Source organism: Curcuma longa, unplaced genomic scaffold (assembly GCF_044706935.1).
Source record: "Curcuma longa cultivar G26 ecotype Majalengka, Jawa Barat unplaced genomic scaffold, ITB_CL_G26_1.1 utg3290_np1212_1714210_RagTag, whole genome shotgun sequence".
NCBI classification, from domain to species: Eukaryota; Viridiplantae; Streptophyta; class Magnoliopsida; order Zingiberales; family Zingiberaceae; genus Curcuma; species Curcuma longa.
In genome coordinates, this window is record NW_027435602.1 from 1,128,916 (window position 1) to 1,144,280 (window position 15,365).

Genomic DNA, 15,365 nt, shown 5'->3' on the forward strand with positions numbered 1-15,365 from the left:
CGTACTAATAATTCTCATATGTATAGTAATGTATGAGTTTTATTTTCTAATTCCTTTAATTTTCTAACATTTTTTTAACTTTTTGAAAAAAAAAAAATATTTTTTATTTATATTTATATTTTTTATTTTAAAAATACAAAAAAAACATATTCCATTTATCGTTCTTCATAAGATGAGTGGAATCTTATTGCTCTTTCATTTCCTCTAATACAATTCGATAGTTTGAATATTATCAAACTATCTACTTAGTTTATACTCTAAAATTTACAGATTGTTCAAAATATCAGTTTACTCATCAACAGGTGATTAAAGGTAAAGATAACAAAAACAGTGGAACAAAATCAGCAAATTTTGATGATATTCTCTCGGATAGAAATATGACGTAGAAGAACCAACAACAATAACAATTAAATTTTATCCCACCAATTAAGATTTGACTATAACGTAGAAGAACCAAAAAGGAAAAATAAGCATCATCCAAATTAAAAAAACTTTCAAGAAGAAACACTCCTAGCTATTATATATCTAATTCAAGAGGAAAGTAAATAAGCTTCCAGATCCTCATTACACATTTGAAACAACCAAGAGTAGAGCCAAGACAAGATGGCGAAAGGACCTAGATATATAGAGTTATATTTTTAACCAAAGTAATTAAGTAAACTTCCCCGTTTCCCTGCAAAATGGATGGCAAATGATAGATTGAAGTTCCAAGGTAATTTCTCAATCTCGTGTTAATATGTCCAGGTATTCGTTCATATACCTTGTATCATATCAGTACTTGAGCGAGGTAGTCCTGCAGAAGAAAGATAGAAAAGTCTAGCCAATCAACTTTCAATCCTCAACCAAATAAATGTTCAGGGTGATGAGAAGGGTGTGGCTGACCGGGACAAGCTCTTCACCTTCGAGTTGTCCACTGAGTTGGCATCATTCTGCATGATTGCATCAATCTTAGATGTGTCGGAGCTTTCAGTTTCAAGTGCCTCTACTATGTGCTGCAAACCCTGTACAATGTAAAATGATAAAGAGTGAAAAGTTCATATATTTCTACAGGTCAAGTTACCATATAAAGATCAGTATTTCAATTTACTGCTAATTTCTCAAAGATTATGTAAATCTTGGTCGCAAAAGGATCAGGTATTTCCGACAATGTGAATCCAACTACACGACATTTTTTATTTTATTTCTACAATCGAATTACCTGAATACAATAAATGGATACCTATCAACACCTGATTGAAATATGTTTGTTTGACAGGTACCTAAAATTTAGCCAAACCTGACTTGTTCACTGCCCGAAAACTAACGTCACAACACTTGACTGAAATATGTATATGATTACCTAAAATTTAACCAAACATGACTTGTTCACTGCCCAAACACTAACGTCTCAGTGCCTGACTAAAATATGTATATTTAATGGGTGCCTAAAATTTAACCAAACCTGACTTGTTCATCGCCCATACACGAACCCATTTATTAGGCAGCATAACTTAGCGTAAGTGGGTCCATGTGAATGAGCAGGAAATATACTGCCCTCTATTGAACATTTAAGTGGTGCAACATATGCGAGTCATGTGCTTGTAAATTGAAAGTATGGTCTTCAATAAGAAACAGAAACCTTCAATCTTTTAGTCTCATCAGCTCCAAGAAAACCACGTCTCCCACCATTAATGGGGCCATCCTGTAGTGCAAATGTAAGATCATATTAAAAATGGGGATGGGAAATATTTTAAATAAAGTGTGGAAATGATAGAGCATAACATAATCATCGGTGAAACAAACTGGCCAAGTTATAATAGAAAAAACTGACTTAGGTTACATCATGTAGAAGTTGAAATGGGGAGACGAGCCCATAAGAAAATCATTAAAATCTTAGCCAAAGCATGATATTGGTACAAACAGATAGATATTACTGGTGCAAGATAACTAGTTAAGCATATTCCCTTGACGATCAATGCAATGAGAAGTAGAGGTGTCAAGTGGGTCGGCCCACACTCAATCTGGCCCAACATGACAAAAAAACCTAGAGAGAAATGGGTCGGGTTGTGTCTGCAGCACAACACTTTGTAAAATTTTGTTCACAGAATGAACTAGTTTCTGCATTTTATTAAAACAATTTGCAGCACAATGCTTTGTAAAAAACTAAAACTATCGTCCTTACACAGCCTATGGTACAAGCATTTCTAATAAGCAGCATTAAAGATGTCAGAAACAAACAGAATTAGATAAAAAGAAGTATCCAGGTTTTATCAAAGTTAAACAAATCACAAACCAATTGCAAAGTTTTCGTAACAAAATTGATTAGAAAAACATAAGCCTTCTCTAAATCGAAGTGGACTATATTACAAATTAATTATACGAAACCATTTTTTTAATATGAAACAGTGATAACTGCAATCAGAATAGGGGTGATTTTTCATATTAAAAAAGTGGTTACTTTAACTTATTAACCATGCATGCATGCTTGCTTAGACTTTAGAGATTCATCTCTTTGTGCTAGATTAAGTATAAAGATAAATTGAAGGAAAATTTGGAGCAATTTGAATGTTAAGGAACTAAATTTTAATTAATTGTGTGTGCAAAGATTAAAGAAATCAAAATTAGCATAAAAAAATTGGGACAAGAATTGGGACAATGGATGACAACTAAAGAACACAATCACAGAATGAAATAAGAATGAATATCTTACCACAAGGAAATCTGGTATTTTCCCACCTTTACCTTCTACAAACTGGCAAAGGTACATAATGCCAGTGCATGCCAAATTCTGTAATCACAGAAACAATGAAAATGGCTAGAACAGTATGCAGTAATATTTATTTATTGGGCAATAAGAGGGCATATCATAAAAGGTAAGCTTTTGAACAATGATTAAAGCATCACAATTTCAATTCAGTCACCTGTTTATCTTCAATGGAACTCATTCTCCCATTCTGCACATAAAGTTATCGAATCATTAAAAAAAAAAGTGCATCACCAAAATCAGCTAAACAGAAACAGGCAAAGGTGCTCACCAGACCACAGAGCAGTTGTTGCAGGTTATTCAATTCGAAGCCAATATTTTCAACTTTTCCATGAACATCAATTACCTATTTGCAGAACAAGAAAGATTTGAAGGAGTATGACATGACAGCAGCTTTATATGACATTTATACTTCTGTCCTATGTCCATAATTAATAGCAATCTTTGTAATAGCAAGTATAGAAGATTGATGAAAGATAGTAACTACAAATACTTATAATTATAGACAGGCATGAAAAATAAAGTTGGAACCATAATTCAGAGAGTTGCTGCAAATCATGATACTAGCAGAGAAACAAAGACAATTTGTTTTCATGTCAAAATAAAATGCAATTGAGGCCCCAAAATCACCAAGCTAATAGCAGAGGTAAAAGAACAATTACTTGATTTTTTATTTCTCCAGATATCTCCTTTTGCTCATCCAGTTTCCCATCCAAATTCTCTATTCGCTGGGTAAGATGTTTCTTAGCTTGCTGTATATAGATAAATAAATCTCTTCTTCAGTATGATAACATATAAAAAGGACTGTATATAAGGGATAAATGACATGAAGTTACCAAAGAGCATAAATACTACAAATTATACTATGAAAAATGATTGATTTACACGACAAATGAAATATCAAATATTCCGATAAAGCATATCAACAAGGTTTAAAATTTTGAAATTTATTAGATTGCTAATACATGTTCATTCTTCTATTCATTATTGTTGATTAATCTGATCACCTAGTTTTAGAGTTTAAGAAAAAGCTTACAGTTAATTATGTTTAAATTTTTAGCTTCAAGCATTGAAAATTGTATTCTTCTTTCATTCCATAATGATTTACACATAATTTATTCAACTTTTGCAGCTCGCATATTGGAATGAGTAACAAGAAAATGATAGCTTTCCAGGTCTTATATAATTGAGACATGTTTTGCTTTGCAATTCTACAATATTAAAGCAATTTAACATCATTGTTAAAGATGTAATTTTATTTTAAATGAATAAATAATTTTATGATATTATGTAATTGTGTTTAAAATTTATTCACGAGAATTTGATAAAAAAAATTAAGCATTGCATAAATTACTTGAATTTTGTTTGATAAAACTTAAATAAAAACCTTGAATGCAATAAAATAATTTAAAATTCCACCATTTTTCTAAATTTAGTTTTGTTTGTTTTACGTAACTACAATTATTAAACTGCACAAGAAATAGAGAGATACAAGATTTTTTTAAATTTTCGGATGTTAAATATTAGATTTTAAATTTTTTATAAGAGGAGTAGCTCATCCAACCTTTGATTTATAGCTACTATAGCAAGACACCCTGCATCATAAGGTTATTGAGGTGACAACCACTTCATTACAGGCTTGGTTCTACTCCTCTAAGCCACACTATGTTCCATCATATTTGACAGGCAGAATTTGGACCCCTTGGCTCTCTTTTGTAGACAAAGAGGCTAGTTAATTTGGCTGGTTCGAGTGAATGGAGGTCCAAGCTAGTTTTCAGCTACACCACTTGGCTCTCCTTTTTAGACAAAGAGGTTTGTTCATTTGGCTAGTTCGGGAGAAGAGAAATACAAGCTAGTTTTCAGCTACTTTCAACAGAAGCTTATTTCACAACTTGCCCCTAGTTAGTTCATTTTTATATTTACTAATTAGTTTTTTTTTTTTTTGCTGGAGAAATCTGAAGGGGAAGAAGTATAGACAAATTGTCACTTTATGGTAAAGTTGTTGTCATGTGACCTAGAGGTCACGAGTTCAAGTCTCGAAAATAGCCTCTTGCAAAGTAAGGTAAGACTGTGTACAATAGATTCTTCCCCGGGACCCCGCATTGACAAGAGCTTCATGCACCGGGCTGTTTTTTTTTTTATGGTAATAACCATAAAGGCAAACAACTTGTGTTGCATAATAAATAGTAGAGCAATTAATATCTCCTCTAGGCAATACCACCAACCTATATTTCAGCTTCATATGCTTAAAACTATTATTATAGTATTAGAATATTTTTACTAATTTTGAAACTTTGTTGTGTACTTGTGTCCCCATATCCATGTTTAAAATTCCAACCATTTTCTACTAAGTCCCTATGTCTTCACTTTAGAAAAAGAAGAAAAAAAAACATCTTCAACGCCTAGACTTGTACTTGTGTTTTTGTGTAAATTAGATTATATTGTAGAGTCTTAGCATGCTTTATCGTTCTTATAGTAAAAGTTGGAGGATCCCTATCATTCCTAAGTAGGAAAAAAAGTTGACAACCATGATAAAGAAAACTATGAATGAAGATCATTCGACCAAGAAAAAGAAAAGACATCATGATCCTAGCTAGTAGCTTGTACTTATATTCTTCATTCTTCTATAAGCATCATGTTATTTTCTTCAAACTAATATATACCTCTACCAATAAATTCAAGTATAAGTTCTGTATTGTATTGCACTTCCCTATGCTTGATAGGCATAATTTAGCATGAGATTCAATCTTAAAATATTTTTTTAATGAAAAATATACATGAGCATTGAGGAGAGACTCACTGCAAGGGCAGCAGAGACTTGATCCAGACTCTTTGTCATGATTGCTACAGCATTTGTCATGTTACGCTTAGTAACATACATAAAGTCAGAAAAGGAGCAGCCCTGTCAAAAACATAAAAAGATGAAGCATACTAAGGAGGCCACATAAACTATATAAATTGATTTTCACCAAACAATTGCTAAAAGAACCACAAGAGAATGAGGTGTTAAAATAGGTTTTTTTTATTTATACTCAGGATAAAATAAATAACGGAAGAACAAGATAATCTCTATCTTATAGAATTACTTTGCATAGATAAGTGAGAGATTTCTTAAGTAGAGAGATTTCTTCAGTAGATAACAGAATTCCCTAAGACAGATATAAACTAGTAACAGGAAGAATCATACTTTCCACCACATGATGCCATACCCTAATGCTCCAAGGGTGGCAGCTGGAACCACAAGCGATGTCATGTTCCCTGATAAGATATAAGATGTAGTTTCAATGAAATCCAATACATCGGCAAGAGTTTTTATTCTTTATATATATATATATACAAGAGGAAAGAACTAGATTTCTAAAGTAAAAGAAATAACACAAGAATAATGACTTAAAAAAATAAATAGTGTTCTAAATGGCAGCCACTTAGGTGGCGCCTAAGCGGAAGACGGGCATCAACTGCACCACCTTTACCTTAGGCAGTGCTTTAAGCGGTCAAAGATGAGGCGAGGCTGGAAAGGTGGGTGAGGTGGCGCACAAGGCGGACGAGGCAGTGGATGAAGCGGTCAAGGAAGTAGGTGAGGCGGTCAAAGTCAACAAAATTTCAAAAACCCTAAATATATTAATCAATTTCTCTCCCTTCCAAAACATAAATAACTACACCAACCCACCAAGGCACCCACCTCCTTCCGCTTGGAGTCGCTGCACTGCCGCCACCAACACACTAGGCTAGATTTTATATATTTTTAGTAAGTTTTTGTTCTAGTTTTTTATCTTTTATTTAATATTAAAGATTAATGGTGAAAATTGAGAAACAACCAGAGATGGAATTAAAGCGAAAATCTAGTGACATTGTTTGGGATTATAGGGTGTTGTATTGAAAAGAAAAAAGAGATTAGATCAAATGCAAATTGTATAAAAGGCTTATTAAGGGAGGAATTTATCGGATGAAGCATCATATTGCGGGTATTATAGGACAAGTTGAAATATGTCCTAAAGCATCCAATGAAGACAAAAAAAAGTATGAGTTTATCTTGAAAATAACAAGAATAAGAAGCGAGAAAGGGTGAAAGAACTAAAAGACTAGAGGGCGGAAGTAAATATATGTGTTGATGTAGAGGATGATGATTGCCAAATGGAGGGAGATTCTTCTAAAAAGAAGTTAAAGTACCTCAAGTCTATTCATAAGGAGACATCCGCAATCGATCCAACAAAGGCAAGACAACAAAACAGAAATGATGCATTGAAGTTAAAGTTTACAAATGATGTGTATGAGTGCCTTGCAAGATGGATTTAAGAGGTGGAGATTCCTTTTCATGCAATTGACAATCAAAGCTTTAGACAATTTGCAGAGGCAATTGGCCAATTCAGCCCGAGCTACAAACCTTCAAGTTAATATCTTCTAAGAAAGCCACTTTTGAAGCAAGAAGTTGAGAGGGCCAAATTATCTCTAAAGAACATGAAGAAGAGTGGATGAAAATGGATGTTTAATTATGACTAATGCATGGACGGAATGCAAGAGGAGAAGCATTATGAATTTATATGTTAATTACAAACTCGGCACTTCATTCTTTGGTTCTATTGAACAATCCATGGAGGCACACACTAGGGGCTTACATCTTCGAATTTGTGGAAAAATACATCAATGAAATTGCCCTTAACATGTTCAAGTAGTGACGGACAATGCGACAAACAATATGGCGACAACAGAGTTGTTGAAGGTTACACAATCTCAAATCTTTTAGACCTCTTGTGTGACTCATACAATCAAACTTATGCTTGAAGCAATTGGAAAGCTACCCAAGTTTAGCAAAATGCTTGAGAAAGCAAAGGCCCTAACAATATTCATCTATGCACATCATAGAACTTTGGCTATTATGAGAAAATATTCCAAGAAGAGGGATATTGTGAGACCCGAGGTGATTAGATTTGCTACTTCATTTTTTACCTTGGAATGTCTCAAAGGCAAGAAAGATCAATTAAGACTTATGTTTACATCCAAGGAGTGGAGCAAAATAAAATTCAAGAGTAATGTGAAGGGAGCGACGGAGGCGACAATAACAAGTATCTCTTTTTGGAATGGTATTTATTTGGCTTTAAATGTTTTCACCCCTTTTGAAAGTTTTACTCCTTATTGACGATGATAAAAAACTCTCAATGACCTTTTTATAGGGTGCACTTAAACAAGCTAAGGAAAAGATTAGAAATATTTTCAAAAAAAAGAAGAAAAATGTCACCCCTATTTTGAAGATTATTGATGAGAAGTTTAAAGGTGGACTTGATAATCCTTTGCATTATGTCACTTACTTGTTGAATCCAAATTTTTTACTTCAAAGATCCAAGCATATGACATCAATATTATGAATGAGTTCTTGAATTGTGTTGAAAGAATTTTTTCCACCGACGAGGATATGCAATCCACCATTTCTAATGATGAATTGTTAAAGTAAGACTAAATTTGAAAACTTTGGTAGAAAAATGATGATCGCAACATATAAGAAAATGGATGTGTACCATGACCTTGATCCGGGTACATCTCGTTCCTTTATTTCTATTCATTAACATATATGTCTTTTTTACCTATTTTCTTGTTTATTATTTGTTTGCCTCTTTACTTTTTTAAGTTGGATGGTGGTCCAATTATGGTGGTGACACTCCAAACTTACAAAAAATGACAATGAGATTTTTCTTTTTGACAAGTAGTTCATTGGGGTGTGAAAGAAATTGGAATCAATTTGAAGGAGTAAGTAGTAATTCATAAATTATGTTATTTATCCTTTCTTTTTATTAGTTTTTAATAATTTTCTAATTGTTTAGATACATCCTAAGAAGAGGAATAAGCTGGAGACATCAAAATTGAATAATCTTGTATATGTCACATTCAAGAAGAAGATTAAAAGAGAAATGGGCAGAGATTTACTTCTATCCTCTCAAACTAGTAAAGCTCAAGGTTGGCTTGTTGATGGTGGTGATGAAGATGAGGTCGAGCTGGGTTCAGGACTTTCCTGGAGAATGGTGGCGATGGCCTCAGCTGATGAAGTTCTACAACCAAGGAGGAGTGCAAGGAACATCTTCATTAGAGAACTTTATGAGGATTTAGATACATTGGAGGAGGAGAATGAAGATGTTGATTTTTGAGTCCGATGATGAGAGGATTATGGATATAGTTGATAGTGCATGTGTAGATGATTTAGAAGATTAGTTATGATTAGTCTAGTCCTTGTTGGCTTGTTGTCATGTTGGATTGAAACATTTAATTTTAAACTTCGACTTTTGGTAAAAGTAATGATATTACTTTTTAAATACTAATATGGTGATGAATCTTTATTAATTATCTTATTAGTTGCATTTATATATTTATTTGTACCTTATATAATTGTATTGTATTGTATTGTATGAAGCTTATTTATACTTAAATATCATTTAATTACATATGTTACATAAAGAATGATGACTATTTATAATATTATGTATTAAAAAAAAAAATCAACCGCCTAAGTGGCCGAGGCGGTAGGTTGTCACTGACCGCTCCGCCACTGCCTACCGCCATTTGCAATACTGAAAATAAGTCATTAAGGTTTAAGCATCACTTGAAAATGTACATCCCATAAGAAATTGCTAAAATATGCATAGCATGTTGATAGTATTATAACTTTTTGGAAACCTATACACTAAGAAATATATATATATATATATATATATATATATATATATATATATATATATATATATATATATATTGGCAAAGGAAATCTCAACAATCGAAAAGCAACAAAAGAAGAACCTGTGCAATAAAACATGTGAAAATAAATACCTGCTACACCAGAATTTCCATTGAGAACAGTTATGGGACGTGCTGAGGCAATTTGTCGCACCTCCATTGCTAAACGACGCACCTGCATATTATTGAAATGTGAGGAAAATTCTATGTACATAAAAATAATTCCATAAATCAACCAGCCTGAACAAAGAAATTCATCCCACTTGAACAATAAATTACAGTATACACGTAAGAGAAAAAGAAATCTAAATGACTAGGAGAGGCAGCGGTAAAAAAAAACTATCAACGCCCACAAATCAACTGAAAGATCTGCAAAGGATTTCCATCAGTACCGCAGCAGAACATCCAAAATATGGACATCTAGCTTGACTAAAATGACGATAAAAGCAACAAAATTCAACAAAGCATAAAATGAAATTTTGCCCACCAAGGCGTATGGCTAACTAGTTAAACTAAACGTCAGTTCACCTCAAAATGAAATTAGTACCTGTGATGCAAGAGCATCAGCGTACTCAGAATCCACAGCTCCTTTCTCTGCAGATTTCTCCAAACCCTTAACCATGTCCTGAGTAAAGTTATTCAAAAATCCCAAATCTGTCACCCCAATCTCAAAAAAAAAAAAAAAAGTGAGAAGTTTAATCCTTTAAATAACTCAAACCTGGAGCTCTGATAAGATATCAGACAGTCTGCCGTTGCGCAGCAAGATCGAGCCTGTAAACCCTGATATTCCAAAAGAAAAACTCGATCGATCAAGGAACAGGAATCAAGACGGGACGGTTAGAGTGGGAGAGTGAAATCACCTGCTCCTATCAGGAGCACGAATTTGGAGAGTCCCATCCCCACCTGCATCGCCATCGATCTGATCGCCGGAACCCTTTCTGGTCCTCCCTCTCTCTCTTGGACGGGAAAGAACGAAATCGGCTGCAGCGGCGTGGGGCCGGTCGAGAGGTATATATCAGCGCGGACGGATCCCACGTTCCGTTATATTGATATAACGGAAGAATCGTAGTTATATTGCCGTAACTGTATTCATGTGATATAACGGCGACATGTCTAAGGGCTTTTTGTTTTTAATGAATAATAACACTTTTCACAGATATTTTTACGAAGATTATGAATTTAATTTTCACCCAATTTAACAACACTAAAACAGTGAATTAGAGAGATTTTTATTCTATTTAATTTTTCATCATTTTAAAATTATTATTTATATAAACAATATCAAGGATGAATAGTTTGAAAATTCATTGTCATCTTTATAGATGGTATAGGATCGCTAACGTGATAAATTCTATATTTAAAAAAAAAAATCCATTGGTTTTTAATTAGTGGGAATAGCTGTCACTTTATACATAAATATAAAAAACTGGACCATTATATATCAAACACTTCTCCAAATGCCTATCATAAAAAAGACAAAACAAAATAATATAAAAAATATTATCAATAAAAAACTGATTATCATAAATAGTTAATTTTCATTTACTTATTATTTCACAATATTTTATTATCCATAATTAACTAAACTAAAAAGAATCCCTGTTGATGAAGTTTTCATGCTGCATTTACAAGCAAGGAGGAAGAACTTGCCTTCCCTATATAATTCTCCAAATTCCCTCTCCCTTATTCAAGGTAGCACAAAGTAATTAAGCTTCTTCAGAGATCAAAGTTCTTCCTCTTCCTCTTCCTCTTCCTCTTTCTTCCTCTTCCTCTCCACTTCCCCTTTTCCTGTGCTTGAGAGTCATAGGGATGGATATGGGTCTTATAGGTTCTTCCTTCCGTACCCTTCTCCATGGCTCGGTCATGCTGATCATCACCTTCTTCCGCCACAAGATGCTCATTAAGCTTTCGGAGGAGATGTATCTCTGAGAAAAGGAGAAAAAACAATAAACATTTTCTGCTGTTTTGCTGCGAAATGGCCGCCGGAAGAAGGTTACTTGGTAATCATTCATTTACTCCTTTTTTTTCCCCTTTTGGAATAAGATCATCATCGAGAATACGATTTAATTTGCTTAAACAGTAATGTTTTCTTTACAGGTCCATGGCCTCCTGTTAACTTTCATGATAGAACCATGAGCAGTACTTATAAGAGGCCTTTGTTTAAGCCAATTGAATTGGACGATATGGGCGAAGAAGATGGCTCAGACGATTCTTCTCATCGCCAGGAAAAGAAGAAGAGGCGGATGACGGCAGACCAAGTTCAGTTCCTGGAGAAGAGCTTTGAGTTGGAGAACAAACTCGAGCCCGACAGGAAGTTTCAGCTTGCGAAAGTTCTCGGAGTGGAACCGAGGCAGATTGCGATATGGTTTCAGAACCGTCGCGCTCGGTGGAGGACCAAGCAGCTGGAGAAGGACTGTGAGGCCTTGAGATCGAGTTATGGCAGTCTCAAGGCTGACCATGAATGCCTCCTGAAGGAAAAGCAGAAATTAGAGGCCAAGGTGAATAGACTGATCTTGCAAACGTGCTTTCTTTCTTTGTTATGGCCGATTTCATTTAAAATCCTAAAAATGATGATAGTTTCTAGAGTGATTCTGATTTTTTGATCTCTAATTTGTGTCTAAAGAAAGATTCTGACGGTATTCTTATCGGCATGAGGTTCCTCTGGCCAGGTTCTTTTCCTCACTGAAAAGCTTCTTCTGAAAGAGGGGAATGGCGGCTCGGAGCCATTTGACCTCATCGAACATCCTGAGAGCTCGCTGAACGCAGGCATCAAGCCTTCCAGCAGCACCATACTGGACGCCGGGAGCCCTCCCTACGCTGATGAAGATGGATACTGCATGCTGATGGAGCTCACCGGCTCTGCAAATGCTTTGAAACTCAGTAACTTTGATCGGTCGCAGACCGGCGAGCTCCATGATGCTGATGATTACAGTACTTTCTTAGGTTTTGAGGATCTTGAGGATAACTCATGTAGCTATGGATTACTCTGGTCCTAATGATAAGTTATAATTAAGAAGTGTATACTAATTTGATCAATAAATTTATATTTACCGATAAAAAAATATGTCCCACTGAATCATAAATCTGTGGCAAATAAAGCAGTGAACCATTATTTTAACAAAGTCCTTCCGATGTTTAAATCAATATAAATATTATGGAAGGAATAAAGTAGTAAAAACATAAAAGAAAAAAAAGTTAGGATTAGAGTTTCATTCATATATATATTAATAAAAAATTCATGCTCTCAAACTCTAACGGGTTATTAGAACTAGAGATTGTGGATTGTGAATCATGCATATAATCTGGGTGTTAGCTAAAAATCTTTAATTTCAAGATTATAAGCTGATTTACAAGTCCTCTTGTGATTTATTTTCTTTCATGTGTAGGAGTAGATAGTTTCTATAAAATTTTGAAGTGTGTAAGGTAAAAGAATAACTTTTCTAATGTAAGACGGAATATTTCAAAAAATAAATAAATAAAACAAAAGGTAAGAATAAAATTTTCTCCGAATCAAGCTTAAAGCATATAATTAATGGAATATGATTCATCTTTATCATGTTCCATTAATAATCGAGCAATGAAAAAATTAGATAAAGAACTCATTTGTTTACTATTATGTTACTACCTAACAAAGAAAATAGAAGAGAATTAATTCTATTATGTTCATCTACGGCATTCATAATTCATATGCCCAATCTAGAGCTAGCACATATTCTATATATGCCCATTCATTCAAGAATAAAATCAAACAAAATAAAACTTTACATGTAAGCTGACATTTTTTTTTTAAAGAAAATATTGTTGATATAACAAATATTTATAGGGTTTATCGATTTGTCGATGATTTCTTTTTCTTATAGATCCTATTTTATGTTCATCCATAGGCAAATAGAGAAAAAGACAAGTGTAGATGTTGGTTAAGAATTTTAATTTCTACAATTATTTTGCTTGAAACTTAGTTCTTAAATTAAGAAACCTATTCAACCAAATGTTAGATGAAAGAATAATTAAATTGATCGAATGGGAGAAATTTGACTTGCACTTTGAAGGGAGGAAATTATTTTCCGTCCAAATCGAATGGAAGAAAAAAAATTAAAAAATGATCTGCGGATAAATTCATAAATCCAGCAATCTATAAGGTAAATAAAAAAAAAAAATTTATTATTTTTACAGAAGTAAATAATAGAAAAAAAATTATTATGTTTTTTAAAAATAATTTTTATTTATTTCCTTTCAAGTAACACATAGGTCTCACCACAAAAGATGCTGATTCCGAAAAGCACAAACCTCCACTCTCAAATTGGGCCAGGTGTGCCATAAGATTGAGGGGCTAGGGGCAAAGTGAAAAGTCGCCGCCACTGACGACACGAGTTGACCATTATGATAAACGGAATCTAAAGCATGTGTGGTTGGTCAACCATGGGAGGGGGAGATGACTGTAACGTGACTCAACATCCACCACTGTGCACATATAACTTGGAATATCCTCATTATGCAACACTCTATCTTGTTATTCAACGCCATGGAGGAGACGGATTTCTACTATCTCAGTCCTCCTCCCGGCCTCCAGAGGCATCTCGTCTGCGGCCCCTGCCAGCCCCGCACAGTCGCCGGCGGCCGGAGCACCGCCCAATTCGTCCGAATGGTATCTGCCCATGACCATTTCGCGCGCCGCCAGCGGTCCGCCGGCACCACGCTGCGCGGGATCTGGAGGCGGATCACGAGGGAGAGGAGGAGACTGCCGCCGCCGCCGCCGCCGCCGCCTCTCTACGATCCGTACAGTTACGCGCAGAATTTCGACGACGGGATGTCGACGTGGGAGGAGCCGGAGAGCGTGTCCCGGTCGTTCTCGGCGAGGTTCGCGGCGCCGGCGAGAGTGATGCAGGAATTTGAAGGTGATTATTATTGATTCATAGCCAGGATTTTGATGGATAATTTAATTTATGCTTGTGAATATATTTGGGGGAATAATTATCGGAAGAGATTTTTCATGTCTCGCATTGCAGCGATCATACTTTTTAATAATTTTTTTGTCATTATTAAATCTAATCTTATTTGAGATGTGTTTCATGATTTTTTTATTAAATTATTCAGCAATTGATCATGAGGTGTGTGTATATATATATATATAATTATTTTATAAATAAAAATAGTCAAAAAAATCAAGGGTCCCTAATGAATTATCTAAGTAATTTTAAATAAAATTATATCGCTTTAAAATAGTTTTGATTAAAACTTTAGAAGATGGTATATTTTTTTATCAAACCTATATATTCTAAGATGAAGCATAGTGGAGTAATTTATGCCTCCAGGTTAACGATGTAGCGGTTAAGGCCCTTTTACGAAGATTTTAAGATTTAAGATTTGTGACTTAATTATAGCATATTATAAGGTGATTTTTTCCTCCTGTGAGTAGTGAATCAGAGAAAGTAGACTATCTAGATGAATCATAGTGAGCACTTTTGATTTATTTGGGTGACAAATGAAAAATTTTTATGAGAGCGAATTGATCACTCATAATTAGTCAATGTAAATTGGATACCTAATATCAATTAAAAATAAAGAAGTACCTTATGTCCCTAGGCTATAGTGCAATGGTAAATACACATTGAGGCTTTGGTTCAAAACACATAAGAAATTTACATTTTATGTTTGAATCATTGGGACTATTGGACCATTACGTAGATTATCACTTAGTCTTTTGAATTTATTTTGGTAGTTGATATAAAAATTTTTATTGGACCAACCGATTACATTTAAGATTAATTAAAATCTATATACTTAAATTATAAAAAAAAAAAAATTGAAGGAGTACTTCATGCCCCCATGGTAAAATATTTAATAGATTAATTTTAATTATGACGCATATGAAAAATATGTGGTATTATCCATCGGACGAGCC

The 15,365-nt window shown here is 34.1% G+C and overlaps 2 protein-coding genes across 6 annotated transcripts; one reads left to right on the forward strand and one right to left on the reverse strand.

Annotated features, from left to right (window-relative positions):
* Window positions 1-389: 389 nt before the first annotated feature.
* Window positions 390-10,434, reverse strand: LOC141820365 (uncharacterized). 4 transcript variants are annotated; one of them, XM_074707663.1, is made up of 14 exons: window positions 10,324-10,434; window positions 10,182-10,243; window positions 10,011-10,088; window positions 9,557-9,638; window positions 5,931-6,001; window positions 5,544-5,645; window positions 3,406-3,495; window positions 3,015-3,089; window positions 2,901-2,933; window positions 2,690-2,767; window positions 1,619-1,681; window positions 900-1,001; window positions 761-793; window positions 390-673 (listed from the first exon to the last, which is right to left on the reverse strand). In XM_074707663.1, exons 1-13 carry the CDS (start codon window positions 10,376-10,378, stop codon window positions 767-769), a joined length of 918 nt encoding a protein of 305 aa, XP_074563764.1. In that variant the 5' UTR covers window positions 10,379-10,434; the 3' UTR covers window positions 390-673; window positions 761-766. The 4 variants fall into 4 exon arrangements, with proteins under 4 accessions (XP_074563764.1, XP_074563762.1, XP_074563763.1 ...); XM_074707661.1 differs by having other exon boundaries at window positions 883-1,001; XM_074707662.1 differs by having other exon boundaries at window positions 390-793.
* A 762-nt stretch (window positions 10,435-11,196) lies between these two features.
* LOC141820461 (homeobox-leucine zipper protein HOX16-like) lies at window positions 11,197-12,518 on the forward strand. Of its 2 annotated transcripts, none has more exons than XM_074707787.1 (3): window positions 11,197-11,463; window positions 11,544-11,961; window positions 12,133-12,518. In XM_074707787.1, exons 2-3 carry the CDS (start codon window positions 11,596-11,598, stop codon window positions 12,457-12,459), a joined length of 693 nt encoding a protein of 230 aa, XP_074563888.1. In that variant the 5' UTR covers window positions 11,197-11,463; window positions 11,544-11,595; the 3' UTR covers window positions 12,460-12,518. The 2 variants fall into 2 exon arrangements, with proteins under 2 accessions (XP_074563888.1, XP_074563887.1); XM_074707786.1 differs by having other exon boundaries at window positions 11,561-11,961.
* The last annotated feature ends 2,847 nt before the right edge of the window (window positions 12,519-15,365 follow it).

What these genes read in the sequence shown, in the direction of transcription:
- LOC141820461 (XM_074707786.1), top strand. Translation starts at nt 11,439, where the DNA reads ATGGCCGCCGGAAGAAGGTTACTTG. An exon ending in CGCCGGAAGAAGGTTACTTG is followed by an intron (nt 11,464 to 11,560) that starts GTAATCATTCAT and finishes TTTTCTTTACAG; the next exon opens with GTCCATGGCCTCCTGTTAAC. An exon ending in AGCAGAAATTAGAGGCCAAG is followed by an intron (nt 11,962 to 12,132) that starts GTGAATAGACTG and finishes TCCTCTGGCCAG; the next exon opens with GTTCTTTTCCTCACTGAAAA.
- LOC141820365 (XM_074707661.1), bottom strand. Translation starts at nt 10,378, where the DNA reads ATGGCGATGCAGGTGGGGATGGGACTCTCCAAATTCGTGCTCCTGATA. An exon ending in CGTGCTCCTGATAGGAGCAG is followed by an intron (nt 10,244 to 10,323) that starts GTGATTTCACTC and finishes TTGGAATATCAG; the next exon opens with GGTTTACAGGCTCGATCTTG. An exon ending in ATGGCATCATGTGGTGGAAA is followed by an intron (nt 5,646 to 5,930) that starts GTATGATTCTTC and finishes TGTTTTTGACAG; the next exon opens with GGCTGCTCCTTTTCTGACTT.